This window comes from Pristis pectinata, chromosome 41 (genome assembly GCF_009764475.1).
Source record: "Pristis pectinata isolate sPriPec2 chromosome 41, sPriPec2.1.pri, whole genome shotgun sequence".
Classification (NCBI taxonomy): Eukaryota; Metazoa; Chordata; class Chondrichthyes; order Rhinopristiformes; family Pristidae; genus Pristis; species Pristis pectinata.
The window spans coordinates 3,734,279-3,751,039 of record NC_067444.1 but is presented as its reverse complement, the minus strand read 5'-3'; the positions used below and the strand labels follow the sequence as shown (position 1 = coordinate 3,751,039).

Sequence of the window (16,761 nt, the reverse complement as noted above, 5' to 3'; positions counted from 1 at the left end):
TCGCTGACACGCAATTTAATCGATTGAACCCTGAGCTGACTGTGTCGACACTGACAGCAATGGTTGCCTTAACATCGAATTTAGAGCATATTTACGATACTATTTTATTTTATCTGTGTTGCGTGCTTCACGTATTCAAACATCACAATTGCCTTGTGAAATTTAAATAAGAATGCAATTAATTGATCAGTAAATAAAAATATTTCAATCTAAAGAGCAAGCAAGCACAGCTGCACAGCAGTTACTTTTGCTACCTCAGCGTTCCAGCGACTCATTCTCAACCCTAACCTTGGGCGCTTTCCATCTGCGCTTCCCACCTTCTCTCTATTTTCCTCCTGTTATTTATTACTGTGCAAAAAGTGAGCGTCTTATTTCCAATACAATACATGGACAGCACTTGCAAGGAAGTTGTTCGAGTGCAAAGCACTGTCGGGTGTGTTGTGGTCGATGAAGGAACGGTCTTACGTCAGTGCTGGGGAAAGCATTTGAATAAACCCTAAGGAATAGGCTTCGCTTACATTTGGATGGCTTTGCGCAGGAGAAATCTTATCTTGCTAATTTGATTGAAGTTTTTGAGGAGCTAACCAAAGAGATGGATGAAGGCAGGGTGGTAGGCGTTGTCTAGCGGGTACAACTGCAACGCTTACAATACATTTAGGCAGGTACACATAACGAAGTATATGGGCCAAACCCGGGGAAATGGCACTGGATCAAGTAGACAAACTTGGTGGATGAGCTGCGTCGAAAGGCCAGTTTTGGGCCCTCTGTCTAAGGAAGGATGTGCTGGCGTGGGAGAGGGTCCAGGGACGTTACGAGAATGATCCCGGGGATGAAAGGGTTAACATATGAGGAACATTTGGTGGTTCTGGGCCTGTATTCGCTGGAGTTTCGGAGGATGAGGGGGGATCTCATTAAAACTTACCAAATGTTGAAAGGCCTGGATAGAATGGACGTGGAGAGGATGTTTCCAGTTGTGGGAGAGTCTAGAACCAGAGCGTACAGCCTTAGAATAAAAGGACGTCTCTTTAGAACGGAGTTGAGGAGGAATTTCTTCAGTCAGGGCGTAATGAATCTGTGGAATTCATCGACACAGAAGGCTTTGGAGGCCAAGTCATTGAATATATTTAAAGCAGATGTTAATCGGTTCTTGATTAGGAAGGGCGTCAAAGGTTACAGGGAGCAGGCAGGAGAATGGGGTTGAGAGGGGAAAATAAATCAGTCATGATCGAATGGCGGAGCAGACTCTATGGGCCGAGTGGTATAATTCTGCTCCTATGTCTTGTGATCTTGTGGTCCTGATTACAGAAGATTTGCAAAGTCCACACGGGGGAGGTGCATGCCATTTCATAGTACTTAGAACGACGTCAATCGGCTCGATGAGTCGATTTTGGGTTTCAGAACATTTCCTTCACCCATTGTATTTCACACGCCCATCAACGCCTGTATGATTCTTCCCCTTTTCTCCTTCTCATTGACATCCCGTCTCTCTCACCAAGGCCTTCGATAAGATCTCGTATGGGTAGGCTGATCCGGAAGGTTAGATCCCATGGGATCATGGCTGATCCATTCGACTGGATACAAAATTTGTCTGATGATGGTAGTGGAAAGGTTTTTTTTCCGATTTGAGACTTATGACCAATGGTGTGCCGCAGGGATCGTTGTTAGGTCTACTTTTGTTTGTCATCCACATGAACGATTTGCATGGCAATGTAGTTGGCATAGTTAGTGAGTTTGCATACGACACCAACGCTGGTGGTATAGTGGACAGTGAAGAAGGTTGTCTTGGAGAACAGTGGGATCCGCATCGACTTGGAAAGCGGGCCAGGGAGTGGCCGATGGCGTTTAACTCGGACGGGTGCAAGGTTTTGTATTGTGGGAAGTTAAACAAGTGCAGATCTGGGACAGTGAATCACAGGGCCTTGGAGAGTGTTTGTAGAGCGGAGCAGCCTAGTTTCCTAACACGATTTCAGTTCTAATCAACAAAACTCGGGCCCCCGTAGCTCCTTCTATGAAAAGCTTTGTTTGGCCTGCCGTCCATGTCGGTCATGTCATCACGTCATTGAGGTAGCGCAAGAGGAAACAATAACATAATGCAGAATGAGGTGTTGCAGTTACAGAGAAAATACAGTGCAGGCAGACAATAAGGTGCAAGGGGCACGAAGAAGTAGATTGTGAAGTTAAGAGTCCATCTTATCCACTGAGAGGACCGTTCAATAGTCTTATAACAGCGGGACAGATGCTAGTGGACACATCTCCACTGTATTCGTACCAGGGGACTGTTGAATCATCTTCTCACAGTGGGATACAACTGGACCTCTGTACCTCCCTCTGCAAATGGATCCTCGACTTCCTTATTGGGAGAGCACAGTCAGTGCGGATCGGTAGTGACATGTCCTCCTCGCTGACAATCAACACAGGCGCAGCTGAATGATGCGTGCTTTGCCCATTTATCTATTCCTTCAACACTCATGACTGCGTGGCTAGGCACAGATCAAACGCCATCTGTAAATTCGCCGATGATACCACCGATGTTGGTAGAATCTCAGATGGCGATGAGGAGGCGGACAGGATTGAGATAGATCGGCTGGTTGAGTGGTGTCGCACTCAACGTCATCAAGACCAAAGGATTGAGTGTGGACTTCAGGAAGGGGAAGGCGGGAGTTTCACCAAGTACAGGACCCTGAAGACCCACAGTCAATGTTTCAGGAACAGCTTCTTCTCCTCCGCCGCCATCAGATTTCTGAACGGTCCATGAATCCATGAACCACTATTCTTGTTATTCCCCTTTTTTCACTATTTATTTATTTTTGTAACAAAGTAATTTTATGTCTTTATGTCTTGCACTGCAAGGCTGCCGCAAAACAACTAATTTCCTGAGCTATGTCAGTGATAATAAACCTGATTCTGATTCTGAAGAGAGTGTTTGGAACGTTTGCCTTCACCGGACAGGTCACCCAGTGCGAGAGTTGGGACATTGTGTTGCGACTGTATGGGATGTCGGTGGGACTTCAGTTGGATTGTTCTGTCCATTTCCGGTTGCCTAGCTGGAGCTGTCGGGGTGCAGAGGATATTCACAAGGATGTTGTCGGAACTGGAGGACTTGAGTTGCAGAAATAGACCGTGGAAGCTATCCCTGGAGTGGAGGAGACTGAGTGGTGATCTTGTAGAGGCATGTGGAATCTTGGGGAGAGCAGATGGTGTGAATGGTCACCGGACTTTCGCCGCGGATGGTAACTTGGTAAACTGTTTGATTATTGTTACATGTACGGAGCTACAGTTAAAAACTTTGTTTTGCATGCCTTCCATATCGATCATTTTATCACATCATTGAGGCAGCACAAGAGGAAACAATAACAGTATACAGAATAAGGTGTTACAGTTGCAGAGAAAGTGCAGTGCAGGCAGACAGTAAGGTGCAGGGACCATGACAAAATAGATTGTGAGGTCAAGTGTCCATTGAAGAGGGGATTGTTCAGTCGACTTATAACAGTGGGATAGAAGCTGTCCTTGAGCCTGGTGGTCCGTGCTTTCAGGCTTTTGTATCGTCTGCCCGATGGCAGTAAGGCTGTAGGGCATGGATTTAAAGTTGAGAGGAAGAAGATTTAGGGGGTACCCGAGGGGCAACTTATTCACAGGGTGGTTGGTGCATGGAGTGAGCAGCCAGATACGCGTACACTTGAGGCGTTTCAGAGACATAGAGATGCTGTTTCGAGAGCAAACCCTTAGAGATAAATGGCCACGGACGCAAGAAATTGGCACTGGGTCGGGTAGGCATCTGAGTTGGCATGGACGTGTTGGGTCGAACGGCCTGTGTCCGTGATGTGTAACTCTGCGGCTCGAATTCACTGAGGCTTGGTCGCTCCCCGCTTGACACAAACCAAGGATTCACCAGCTGTGCAACATTTTAAAAGCTGGAATTCTACCATATGCACTTGTTTGGGATGTGGGAGGAATCCAGCTCACGCAGAGGAAAGCCACACTGGACCTGTACGTTATGACTTCATGTCGCCGAGTCACTGTTCTGCCTGTTGCGGAGCGTAACTTTTTTTTCCTGTTATGGATTAATTCGTTGCATTATTGTTTACATTTCGCAAGCTCATTGTAAATTTGGAACAAATAAAACTTGAAATGCAAGTACCTCGCTGATCCAGCGCCTTTCATTAGCCATGCAGGTGAAACAAGCAATAAAGAAGAGAAATGGTATGTTAATCAACATTGCACCTAGGTCTTAGATACAGGAGAAAGGCTGTCTTCCGACAATCACAGCTGGCAGTAGTGTGATCGCACCGGGACTTTGGTTTGCAATTTTTGTCTGATTTCCTTTAAGGAAGCGTATCATTGCATTGAGGGTAGTGCTACTAAGGTTCACCAGGCCGATTCTTGTCTCGACTCTGATGTGAGGACAAATGGGTTCCACAAGTCTCGTATTTACTCGAGTTCAGTGGAACAGTATTGGCACTGGCATCGGTTTATTATTGGCATCTGTATTTGGTATTGGTTTTGGTTTATTTTTGTCACTTGTACCGAGGTCCAGTGAAAAACGTGTCTTGCATACCGATCGTACAGTTCAATTCATTACACAGTGAAGATACATTGGGTTAGTACACAGTGCATTGAGGTAGTACAGGGTGCATTGAGGCAGTACAGGATAAAACTAATAACAGAGTTTCACAGCTACAGGGCAGTGCATTGCAGGTAGACAATAAGGAGCAAAGTGTAACCATGTAGATTGTGAGGTCAACAGTCCATCTCATGGTATAAGGGAACCGTTCAGGAGTCTTATCACCGTGGGACAGAAGCTGTCCTTGAGCCTGGTGGTATGTGCCCTCAAGCTGCCTGATGGGAGGAGAGGAGAGAACATCCTGGGGTGGGTGGGGGTCTTTGATAATACCGGCTGCTTCACTGAGGAGGTGGGACGTGTAGGCAGAGTCCGAGGAGGGGAGGCTGGTTTCCGTGGTGTGCTGGGCTGAGTCCACGATTCTGCGGCGTCTTGCGGGTCCCAGGCAGAGAAGTTGCCGTCCCAAGCCGGGATGCATCCGGGGTAGAAAGAATACAGAGTGAGCGCCGGGTGCCTGGAACGGACTTCTGGGGGTGTGGATAGAGACAGAAACGATGGAGGTGTTCGAGAGGCTGTTAGACACATGGATGTGCGGAGGGTGGAGGTAGATGGGACACTGCGGGCAGAAGGGGAGAGGTGTCATCAGCTCAGTTATTGGTATTGGTCACTTGTACCGAGGTACAGTGAGAAACTTGTCCTTGCCTACCGATCGTACAGGTCAATTAATTACACAGTGCAGTTACATTGGGTTAGTACAGGGTGCATTGAGGAAATACAGGTAAAAACAATAACAGTACAGAGTAAAGTGTCACAGCTACAGAGAAAGTGCAGTGCAATAAGGTGCAAGGTCACAACAAGGTAGATCTTGAGGTCAGAGTCCATCTCATCGTATATGGGAACCGTTTGGTAGTCTTATCACAGTGGGGTAGAAGCTGTCAAGCCTGGTGGTCGGTGCCCTCAGCCTCCTGTATCTTTTACCCGATGGAAGAGGTGAGAAGAGAGAATGACCCGGGTGGGTGGGGTCTTTGATTATGCCGGCTGCTTCACCAAGACAACAAGGGCGCGTTGAGGTTGTAAAGGTAAAAACAATAACAGAATAGAGAGTAAATCTCCATTGCACGAACAACAAGGTAGATCGTGAGGTCAGAGTCCATCTCATCGTATAAGGGAACCGTTCAATAGTCTTATCACCGTGGGGTAGAAGCTGTCCTTGAGCCTGGTGTTCGGTGCCCTCAAGCTCCTGTGTCTTCTGCCTTATGGGAGAGGAGAGAAGAGAGAATGACCCGCGTGGGTGGGGTCTTTGATTATGCCGGCTGCTTCACCAAGGCAGCGAGAGGTGTACACAGAGTCCATGGAGGGGAGGCCGGTCACTGTAAAAAGATGGAACGTTTCACGACCGTACTGAGATACAGTGGACGTCTTTTGTTTCCCTGCCATCCAGACAGATCATGCCACACATAAGGACATCAAGGTAGTTATTTAAGGTAGATCTTTAAGTACATCAAGGTAGTTAAAGCAAACAGAATGCAGAATATAGTGTCGCGGTTACATAGGAAGTGTTGTACCGGTAAACAAATAAGGTGCAAGAGCAATGACGAAGTAGATTGGGAGATCAAGAATTCATCTTTAGCACATGAGAGGTCCGTTCAAGAGTCTGATAATAGCGCAGCAGAAGCTGTCATTGAGTCTGGTGGTAGGTGCTTTCAAACTTCTGTATCTTCTGTGCGACGGGAGAGGGGAGACGAGATGTCGACCAGGGTGGGACGGGTTCTTCATTATGTTCGCTGTTTTCTAGAGGAGGTCAGTGCAGGGGAGGCTGGTATACGTGACGTGCTGGGCTGTGTACGCAGCTCTGCATTTCCGTACGGTATTGGGCAAAGCATTTGCTACATCAAGCTGTGATGCACCAGGATAGAATGATTTCTAAGGTGCCTCTGTAAAAATTAGCAAGAGTGATCAGGAACATAACGAATTTTCCTAGACTTCTAAGGAAGTGGAAGCGTTGGTGTGCTTTGTTGTCCGTAGCGTTATGAGGGGACATCTCACTGAAACTTAGGAAGGATCTGACAGGGATGGAGTCATACACATATACAGCGCGGGAACAGGACATTCGGCCCACTGAGTCCTCGCCGACCATTTGCACTATTCTGCAATTAATCCCACAATTCCGTCAGCTCCATGCGCTACCACTCGCAAACGCACTAGTGGCAATTTACAGTTCACATTTAACCGTCCAAGCCGCGAGTCTTTGTGATGTGGGAAAGAAAAAAAGCAGGGCACAGGAGAACATCCAGACTCCACAAGGGCAGCGCCCGAGGTCAGGATTGAACTCAGGTCTGTGGCGCTGCAAACATGAAGCAGAGCGGATGTTTCCTTTCGCTGGGAGTTAAAGGACACACAGATCACAGGTTGCAAGATAAGTCGTCTAGACTGAGATCAGAAAAAAAAGAGGGTACAGAGAGAGCGCGGTAATATTGTAGTTTCCTGATCACAATTGAATGGCAGACCCTGCTTGAAGTGTCAAATGCACTGTTATTTTCCTATGTGTCGTTAATAATTTATGGATGTGCTAAGGCCATTGTAGTCAAGGGGTACTTTTTGAAGTCTGTTGGCTGTCACTCGTTGTCATTGATCACCAACTAAGTCTTCCCTTTCGATTTATCTGGGTTAACATTTCCCACTGTACAACAGACAAAAGCAGGTTAATAAAATTCCCCTCATTCAACGAACCACAAAGTGTGAGTAGTAAGAAACATGAATATTTCAAAAAATGCTGCCGAGCACATCAGAACTAAACGGGATTTCGCCGAAAATTGAAGTGGTAAAGACGAAATACTTCGTATGAATCTCCATTCATAACACGTGCATTCCCATCACAGACAGTGTTAGAGAATGAATTTTTTAAAAAATCATTACAATTGGGATTGTTTCAATCAATCCATAATATCCACCAACCGAAGCTCTGTGTTGAAATTCGTTCCCTAGACCTCTCCGCCTCTCTATCTCCTTTCCTTCCTCCAGAGAACCCTGGTTAGGCCGAAGTTACAGTGTATTGCGTGCTGTTCTGGTCACCTCACTACAACAAGGACGTCGAGGCTTTAGAAAGGGCGCAGAGGAGGTTTACAAGAACACTGCCTCGATCAGAGGTCATGTGCTGTCAGGAGAGGATGGAAAAATTTGGGGTATTTTCTCTGGACCGGCGGAGGCTAAGGGGTGATCTGTTGGAAGTGTAGAAAATTATGAAGGTGCAGACGTAGCGTGGACAAGCAAAATCTTACTTCCTGTTATCGAGAGATTCAATGCCAGAGGGCATGCATTTAAGACATAAGATATGATATCTTTATTAGTCACATGTACATCGAACCACACAGTGAAATGTATCTTTGCACAGAGTGTTCTGCTGTTGCTCCGGTTATATCCACATTCCAAAGCCGTACGGGTTAGGAAGTTGTGGGCATGCTACGTTGGCGCGTGGAGGCGTGGCGACACTTGCGGGCTGCCCCCCAAAAGAAGACTCTGCGCAAAAGATGCATTTCACCGTCTGTTACGATGTACATGTGACTGATAAAAACATCTTATCTTACAAATCCTTCTTTGGGAGATTTGGGATATCAAATGTTCAGGAACAGTACACAGTTAACGGCAGGATTTTGAACAGTATTGATGTCCAACGGGATCTTGGTCTCCAAGTCCATAGCCCCCTGAAAGTCCACAATGTCGATAGGGAGGTAAAGAAGACGTATGACATGCTTGCCTTCATTAGTCGAGGCACTACACTCAAGGATGAGGAAGTAATCTTGAAGCTCTATAAACCTCTGCGTAGGCCATCTCTAGAGTATTGTATTCAATGCTTGTGGTCCCAATAAAGGAAGTATTTGGAGGGTTTCGAAAGTGTGAAGTAAAGGGGTAAGTTCAATGGAGCAGTGCAGGGCAAGCATTTTATACAGAGTGCGTTGGCTGCCTGGAATGTGCTTCCAGGAGTGGTAGTGGAGTAATATACGATAGGGGAGCTCAAGAGTCTAATAGATAGTCACGTGAATGTGCCGAGAATGGAGGGATATGGATATTGTGTAGGCAGAAGGGATTAGTTTCTTTGGGCTTTGAATTGCTTGTTCAATTAGTTAGGTACATCATGGTGGGCCGAAGGGTCTGTTCCCGTGCTGTTCTGTTATATGTTCTTGCAATGTGGCGAGCAGAGCTGCACACAATACTTGTAATCTGAGGATTTGTTTACATAGAGAGTGGTTGATATCTGGATCGCTCTGTCAGAGGAAGTGATGGAATCACCTGCAATGGCTACGTTACCGAGACATTTACACAGGCAATTAAACAGGCAAGACATATAAGGGTACAGACGAAAGGCGTGCAAATGGGATTCGTGTAGATGGGCAAGCAGGTCGGTATGACGTGGAAGGCCGAAGGGCCATTTCCTGTGAAATACGACTCTTTAATCATATTTCTTCATCCTGCTGATTGGATGGAAGTGATTCGAACTGCTTTTATGGCGCATACCTGCAAGTGTAAACTGCGCGTTATTCAGCTGAATTGGCAATTTCAGTACAATATAAAACTCGTGTCAGCGTTTTTGTAACGTCTTTAAAATAATGAGGTTCAGAATCGGAGTTAAAAGTTGAGAAATTGGAGCAGGAGTAATCCATTCGGTTCCTCTTGCCTGCTTCCTTACTCAAGAAGATATTTTACCTCAGCCACGCTTTCCTGTACTTAGGCCATAGAGTTCTCGAGTCGCAAAGCACGGGAAGAGGCCTCTCGGCCCATACGTGTCCACGCCTACCAAGATGTACATTCAAGCTAATCCCATTTCCCAGCACTTGGCCCATATCCATCGAGACTCTTGTTATCCATGTGCTTGCCCATGTACTTCTTAAATGATCTCATTTACCAGCCTCAACCACAGGTTGTTCCATGCACCCACCACCCGTTCTATAATAAAGTTGCCCCTCAGGTTCTTATTCACTCTTTCATGTCTAATCTTAAAACTATGTCCTCTGGGTTTCGACTCCCCAACCCTGGATAAAAGACCGCTCACCCTATCTCTGCCCCTCATGATTTTATACACCTCTATGAGATCACCCCTCAGTCTCTTACACACTAAGGGATAAAGGCCCATTCTATCTCCCTGGAACTCAGTCCCTCGAATCCTCGCAACATCCTTGTAAATATGCCTTGCACACTTTCCAGTATAATTACATCCTTCCAATAAACAGGGTGACCAAAACCCAACATAATACTCTAAAGGTGGTCTCAGCAACGTCTTGTACAATTGCAACATAACCTCCAAACTTCTGTATTCATTGCCTTGACTGATGAAGGCTCGCATGACAAAAGCCTTCTTCACTGCCCGGTCTACCTGTGACTCCACTTTATAGGGACTGTACACCATGGTCTCTGTGTTCTACAACAGATGCAGGTTATTTCCGTTCAAAGTAAAAGTCGCACCTTGATTTTACCTTCCAAAATATAGCACTTTGCACTTACTTGAATTAAATTACATTTGCCATTCCTCAGCCCACCAACACAGCCGATCAAGATCCCGCTGCAAATCTTGATACTCTTGTTCACTGTCTATGATACCAACCATTTTAGTGTCACCTGCAGTCTTACTACCTTTTACTCGTTTATACACATCCAAATCAGATGACAACTAACAATGGGCCCACCACCGACACCTGGGGAGCATCACTGGCCATAGACTTCAAGTCTGAGAAACATCCTTCCCTCATCACCCCGTTTCCTGCCATCCAGCCAACTTTGTATGCAGTTTGCTCACTACCTTTCGATCTAACCTTCCCGAGCAGAATACCACGCGTAACCTCATCAAAAGCCTTACGAAAATCCATGTTTAGCACGTCTACAGACCTCCCCTTGTCAACAATCCTCTTCACTTCATCAAAACATCCAAATTCGTAAGGCAAGATCTCCCACGCACGGACCCACCTTACCTAAGTGGTAATAAGCTAATCACCACATGAGTAATTAGCCAGCACTAATCAACCTTTCCAAATCTTATCCCTCATAATGCTTAGCAGCAACGTACCTACCACGGAGGTTAGGCTCACGGGTCTATGATTACCAGGTTTATCCCTGCAGTCCTTCTCAAATAAAGACACAACATTTGCTAACCTCCAGTCTTCAGTCATCTCATCCGAGGATAGCGATGTTGCAAATATCTAAGCTGGAGCTCCCCCAATTTCTTCTCTGGCTTCCCATCGTGTTCTTGCATGCCCCTCGTCCGGACTTGGAGAGTTGTCTACCTCCCTGAATCTCAATACATGCAACGGTCCTTCTACCATAATGCGTACTGCTCCCAAAATATCACCATTAACTTTGTCAGGTTCCTAACTCATCACATCTTTCTCCCTAGTACAAACAGAGTAAAAATAATCATTTAAATCCCAGCGGCTCCACACATAGACATCCGTCTTGGTATTTGAGGGGCTCTATTCTCTTCCTGGTCACTCTTTTCCACTCAACATACTTGAAAAGATCCCTTCGGATTCTCCTTAATTTTCTCTGCCAGAACTTTCTCACGCCCCCTCTGTGCCCTCCTAATTTCCTTCATCAGTCTCCTCCGGCATCCTCAAAATACCTACAGTGATTCACTGTAGCGCAACTGCCCGTATCTGACCCTGTCCTTTTTTTCTTGACCAGAGGTACAATATCCCGTGACATCCATGCTTCCCAACTTCCATCAGCTTTGTCTTTTTACTTCAACAGGAACATTGAAAAACTCCTCCCACTTGCCGCAGGTCCCTTAACCCGCAAACAACCATGTGGTCATGTACCTCAATCCTCACTGTTCACGAATATCCATGAATGGATTTGTGCCATGGTGTTGCTTGAGCCAGAAGTTGAATCGGAACGCGGTAATGCTGGTCACAGCCTCCAAAAATAAGCAATTGAAAAGTTGAGCGGAACCGCAGTACGGCTATGTCACTCTCTCCATCTCTCCACCGCAGATTGCCGAACACCACCAGAAAGGAACGGTATATTTTCATCGCTGTGCACGGGACGAGGTCAGCTGAAGATGATATGGATGGTTTTGCTGACGCTTGGTGTGTATCATCGTAAAAAAGTCATTTCCTTGATGTTAATTGCGAGGATTACGGGTCGTAAACTATGTAGATTTCTTGGGAGACGCTGAGAGTTGTTCATTGCTGAGTGCGGATGCCCCGACCTTGCCTTGCAAGGGGTTTAACATTACAAAGACCATGAACAACCACAGTGAAAAGGAGACTGCGGGACGATCGAACACTTAGACGATGTTCGGCCTTCGGTCGTGTTTCTGTCTATGGGAGTTTGTTCCCATAAAATTGTTTGGCAGTCTAACTACTATATGTTTCAAAACTGACAGGTTCTAATGAGTTGCTTTAGACAACTACAAGCCTCAGAAGCAACTTAAAAGTTGCAAATTTGACTTCTGCTTTATCGCGATCAGTGAGAAGTGTCTTTCGGGATCAGTCCTAATGCATGGTTTCGAACAGAAATGTTGACAATTTCTTCCCCCCCGCCCCCCACAGATGCTGCTCAGCCCATTGAGTTCCTCCAGCAGACTGTGTGTTGCTCCAGATTCCATTATCTGCAGTTTCCTTTGTCTCCATGTTTAAAGTTAGTCAGCTGGTAGCACTGCAAGTTGCAGGCTCCGTACGTCTCTTGCTTGGCTCCGGAATGTAACTGCAGACCATCCTCCATCTGCGGTCTTGCCCCTGGAAAAAATATCTCGTGAATCCCTCCATCTCAAACACACCCGATTACGATAGCCACTGCAACCCTCTCACGATTAAAACGGCGATGTAGACCACTCGAGGCTGCACAGATGTCAGATTACTTTTTTCACAGATTGTGCCCGAAATTTGGGAAAGACATATAATTTTCATGAGAAAAAATAAAGCCTTTTGCTGAAGGATTGTATTTGGAGATACAAGAGACTGTAGATACTGGAATCTGGTGCAACAAGAAATCCTCCAGAGGAGCTCAGTGGGTCGAGCAGCATCTGCGGGGAGGAGAGGGATTGTCGACGTTTCGCGTCAAAACTCTGCAGCCGGATTGGGAACGTAGAGGGTAAAATGCCAGTATAAAGAGGAGATGGGGAATGGAGCGGTAAGACAGAAGAACAAGGGGACAGTCACTTGAAGCACCTGTCACACCACCACCTCCTCTCCCTTTTATAACGGACACCCGTCCGCTCTAATTTCAGTCCAAGGAATGCAAGGTTTCCATCTGAAGGGTCTACAATTTCTTCCCTTCCCGCCCCTCCTCTTGGTGCTGCTCGACCCGCTGAGCTCTTACAACAGGTTGTTGCACTGAATTTGGCGCTGTATTGCTGGCACAGTTGAATGATGTCTCTTCTGATGCCTTGCATTCAGTCTTCGCTCAAAAGCTTTCAAAGCATATGATCTGCACGAAAGCGTGCGCAGTATCAGATAGACCCATGCATGTGAAAAACACACACACTGATGGCGGAACTCAGTGGGTCAGGCAGCAGCTGTGGAAGAGAAGGGATAGTCGATGTTTCGGGTGAAACTGCCTCGGAGTGTATGCAGAGGGTAGATGGCCAGTATAATGAGGTGGGGTGATGAAGCGGCTGGCAGGCGAATGTTGCAACGAGCTGAAGATTTAGATGATGGATAGATGGAGCAAGGTTGGGTCGGGGTTAAGGCGGTGTCGGGAGACCCTCTGTGTAAGTATATGAATTAGTCTTAAGAATTGGCAGCGTATGTCGAGAAGATGTTCAGTAACTCGCCTGGCATCTGAGTGAAGAGCACAAAGGCGATGTTGCGAAGAAAAAGCCACACGTTTGCTTTACTGAAGCACAGTGTTGCAAATTTAAAATGCAAACCATTTTCCGACGTTAAATTCCCGTTTATTCATTGTCGAAATCTACCAAAAGTAATGACTTTTTACATCACTTTACCTCTCCTTTCCATAACGCTGGACCTGATTTAATTTGCTCAACCCAAGCCACCCCCCTTGGTCTTCTCCAATATGATCACCATACAGAAATGTTTCTCCTGTCCACCCTATCCAGAGTTTAGGACTTAACTTCTGATGGCAGATGCTACATTATCCACAAAGTAAGCTTCCAATATATTAAGAACTGTTTAATTTCACCTCCTGCAGCTGCTTTCGGCGCGGACAACGGAATGGCATCTGCAGGTTGGTGTCAAGCAACATGACCAAGTATTTGTGAATATATTCTACTTGCGCTCAGAGAGGAAAAAGTATCAAGACAAAGCTCACCCGCGGGAAGGGACCGTATTGTGCGATGCAAGAAAACAAGGGTCTCACTACCCTCACACTGGACACAAGATACAGGATCACGTCGATAAAATGTGGACTATTTTCCAAATATTTCTCTTCTTCCTTCCTCCCTCCCTCCCTTCCTTCTTTCCTCCCTCCTTCCCTCCCTACCTTCCTCCCTCCGTCCCTCCCTTCCTTCCTTCCTCCCTCCCTCCCTCCACCCTCCTTCCTTCCTCCCTCCCTCCCCCTTCCTTCCTCCCTCCCTCCCTCCACCCTTCCTTCCTCCCTCCGTCCCTCCCTCCCCTTCCTTCCTCCCTCCCCTTCCTTCCTTCCTCCCTCCCTCCACCCTTCCTTCCTCCCTCCCTCCCTCCACCCTCCTTCCTTCCTCCCTCCCTCCCTCCCCCTTCCTTCCTTCCTCCCTCCCTCCCCCTTCCTTCCTCCCTCCCTCCACCCTTCCTTCCTCCCTCCCTCCCTCCCTCCCTCCATCCTTCCTTCCTTCCTTCCTATCTTCCCTTTTCCTTTCTTCCTTTCTTTCTTCCTTCCTTTTCTTTTTCATTCCTTCCTTCCTTTCTTTTTATTTTTCTTTCGTTCTTTCTTTTCTTCTTTTCTTTATTCCTTCCTTCCTCGCTTCCTTCATTCCTCCCTTTCTTTCTTTCACCCTTTCTTTCTTGCTTCCTTCCTTCCTTTCATTCTCCCTTCCTCGCTTCTTTCTTTCTCCTTTCGTTCCTTCCTCTTTCTTTCCTTCTTTCCTTCCTTCTTTCCTTCCTTCTTTCCTTCCTTGTTTCCTTCCTACTTTCCTTCCTTCCTTCTTTCCTTCCTTCTTTCCTTCCTTCTTTCCTTCCTTCTTTCCTTCCTTATTTCCTTCCTTCTTTCCTTCCTTATTTCCTTCTTACTTTCCTTCCTTCCTTATTTCCTTCCTTCTTTCCTTCCTTATTTCCTTCCTTCTTTCCTTCCTTCTTTCCTTCCTTCTTTCCTTCCTTCTTTCCTTCCTTATTTCCTTCCTTCTTTCCTTCCTTCTTTCCTTCCTTATTTCCTTCCTTCTTTCCTTCCTTATTTCCTTCCTTCTTTCCTTCCTTATTTCCTTCCTTATTTCCTTCCTTCTTTCCTTCCTTATTTCCTTCCTTCTTTCCTTCCTTATTTCCTTCCTTCTTTCCTTCCTTATTTCCTTCCTTCCTTCTTTCTTTCTTTCCTTCTTTCTCTCATCCTTTCTCTCTCTTTCTTTCTGTTGCTTCGCTTCCCCATCCATTCCTTCCCATCGTTTCCTCCCCCATTCCCGGCGTTCTTCTCTCCCTCTTCCGTTCGCTGCATTACTGCGGACCCTCACTCCTGCGCTCTTCCCTCCCGCACTCCCGTCCTACATTGCTTTTCACTTACTACCTTTCGTATTCCCTTTCTTTCCTTCTTCCCTCACTCACATTCTTACCTTCTCTCACTTCCATCCTTCTTTGATCATTTCCTTCCTTCCGTCTTTCCTTCTTCTTTCATCCTTCCTCGCTTCCCGAACTGCTTTCTGTTCCTGTTTCCTTCAGTCTCTTTCTTCATTTCCTCTTTCTCTTCCTCTCTCTCTCTCTCACCCGCTGTCTTTCTCGTCTCCTTTTCTTTCTTCATCGCTCCACTTCTGTCCTTCACTCATTTCTGCCACCATGCTTGCATTCTTGTGTTCGATCAACTGAGCAAAAGGCAATTTGTCAGGTTTACATTTTCGCCTGCACAGGTAAATATGTTCCGGAATAAACGAACGGCTTTTGTGTGACAATCGGCTTGCTCTTTCGGTTAGTCCCCGAGCTTTGAACTTTGACAACCACAGAAGCATAGAACCACAGAACAATACAGCATAATAAGGCCCTTCTGCCCACCATGTTGTGCCGACATTTAAACCACGCCTAGGACTATCTAACCCCTTTCTCCCACATATCCCTCTATTTTAAATTCCTCCGTATGCTTCTCTAACAATCTCTCCAACTTGACCAACGTATCTGCTTCCACCACTACCCCAGGCAGTGCATTTCATGCACCAACCACTCTCTGGGTGAAAAACCTCCCTGTCATATCTCCCTTGAACTTCCCACCCATTACTTTAAATCCATGCCCTCTTGTATTGAGCATTGGTGCCCTGGGAAAGAGGCGCTGGCTGTCTACTCTATTTATTCCTCTTAAAATTTTGCACACCTCTATCACGTCTCCCCTCATACTCCTTCTCTTCAAAGTGTAAAGCCCCAGCTCCATTAGTCTCTCCTCATATTACATATACTCCAGTCCAGGCAGCATCCTGGTAAATCTCCTCTGCACCCTTCCAACGCTTCCACATCCTTCCTATAATGAGGCGACTAGAACTAGACACAGTACTCCAAAGAAAAGAAAACATCCAAAATATCTTATGATGTAGAAGAACAAATCTTCTGCTGAATGAGAACACAGTTAACGTTATAAATAGAAGCCCCATCACAGCTGGGAAAGAAAAATAAAGCAAGTTATTTTCACGTTAATTGTGCCATGCGGCAGGGGAGAACAGAACATTTTGCTGCAGTCTTTTGGCGGGGGAGGTGGTCGGTCAGTGTGGGTTGATTTAAGATTTCCAGCATTTTCAGTGCAGTATTTATTTTCAATTCCGGATTTTTGATTAAATGTAGTTTCAAACATCAGTCTCATTCAAGTTAATAAAACTGAATAAATACCTCTGACGTATGGAACAGAAAAAAAGTGAAGGAAACGACTATTTCGTGTGGCCATACAGGGTGAACAACAAATATTTTGTAACGCCGCTCTGTCTGGTAACATGACATTCACACAACTTCAAGATAAATCTCAAGCATAAATGTCACTCATGTATTGGATGAGCCACAGACTTGCTCGCTGATACAATGCCAATTTGACACACCACCGAGAAGGGATAAATGGAAGCAGAAGAAACAGCATGTGCCAGAATTTAGTGCAAACAAATAAAC

At 46.0% G+C, this 16,761-nt stretch overlaps 1 protein-coding gene across 5 annotated transcripts in view; it reads left to right on the top strand.

Moving 5' to 3' along the window:
* Window positions 1-16,761, top strand: part of LOC127566444 (scavenger receptor cysteine-rich type 1 protein M130-like) — an 83,160-nt gene that overhangs the window by 8,559 nt on the left and 57,840 nt on the right. For 4 of the 5 annotated variants that reach the window (XM_052008866.1, XM_052008871.1, XM_052008870.1 and 1 more), the window contains 2 exons: window positions 11,536-11,631; window positions 13,697-13,732. In XM_052008866.1, coding sequence (XP_051864826.1) covers window positions 11,536-11,631; window positions 13,697-13,732 — 132 coding nt within the window. Of the gene's footprint in view, window positions 1-11,390; window positions 11,443-11,535; window positions 11,632-13,696; window positions 13,733-16,761 lie in introns of those variants that run through there. The other variant, XM_052008869.1, reaches the window with a different exon arrangement.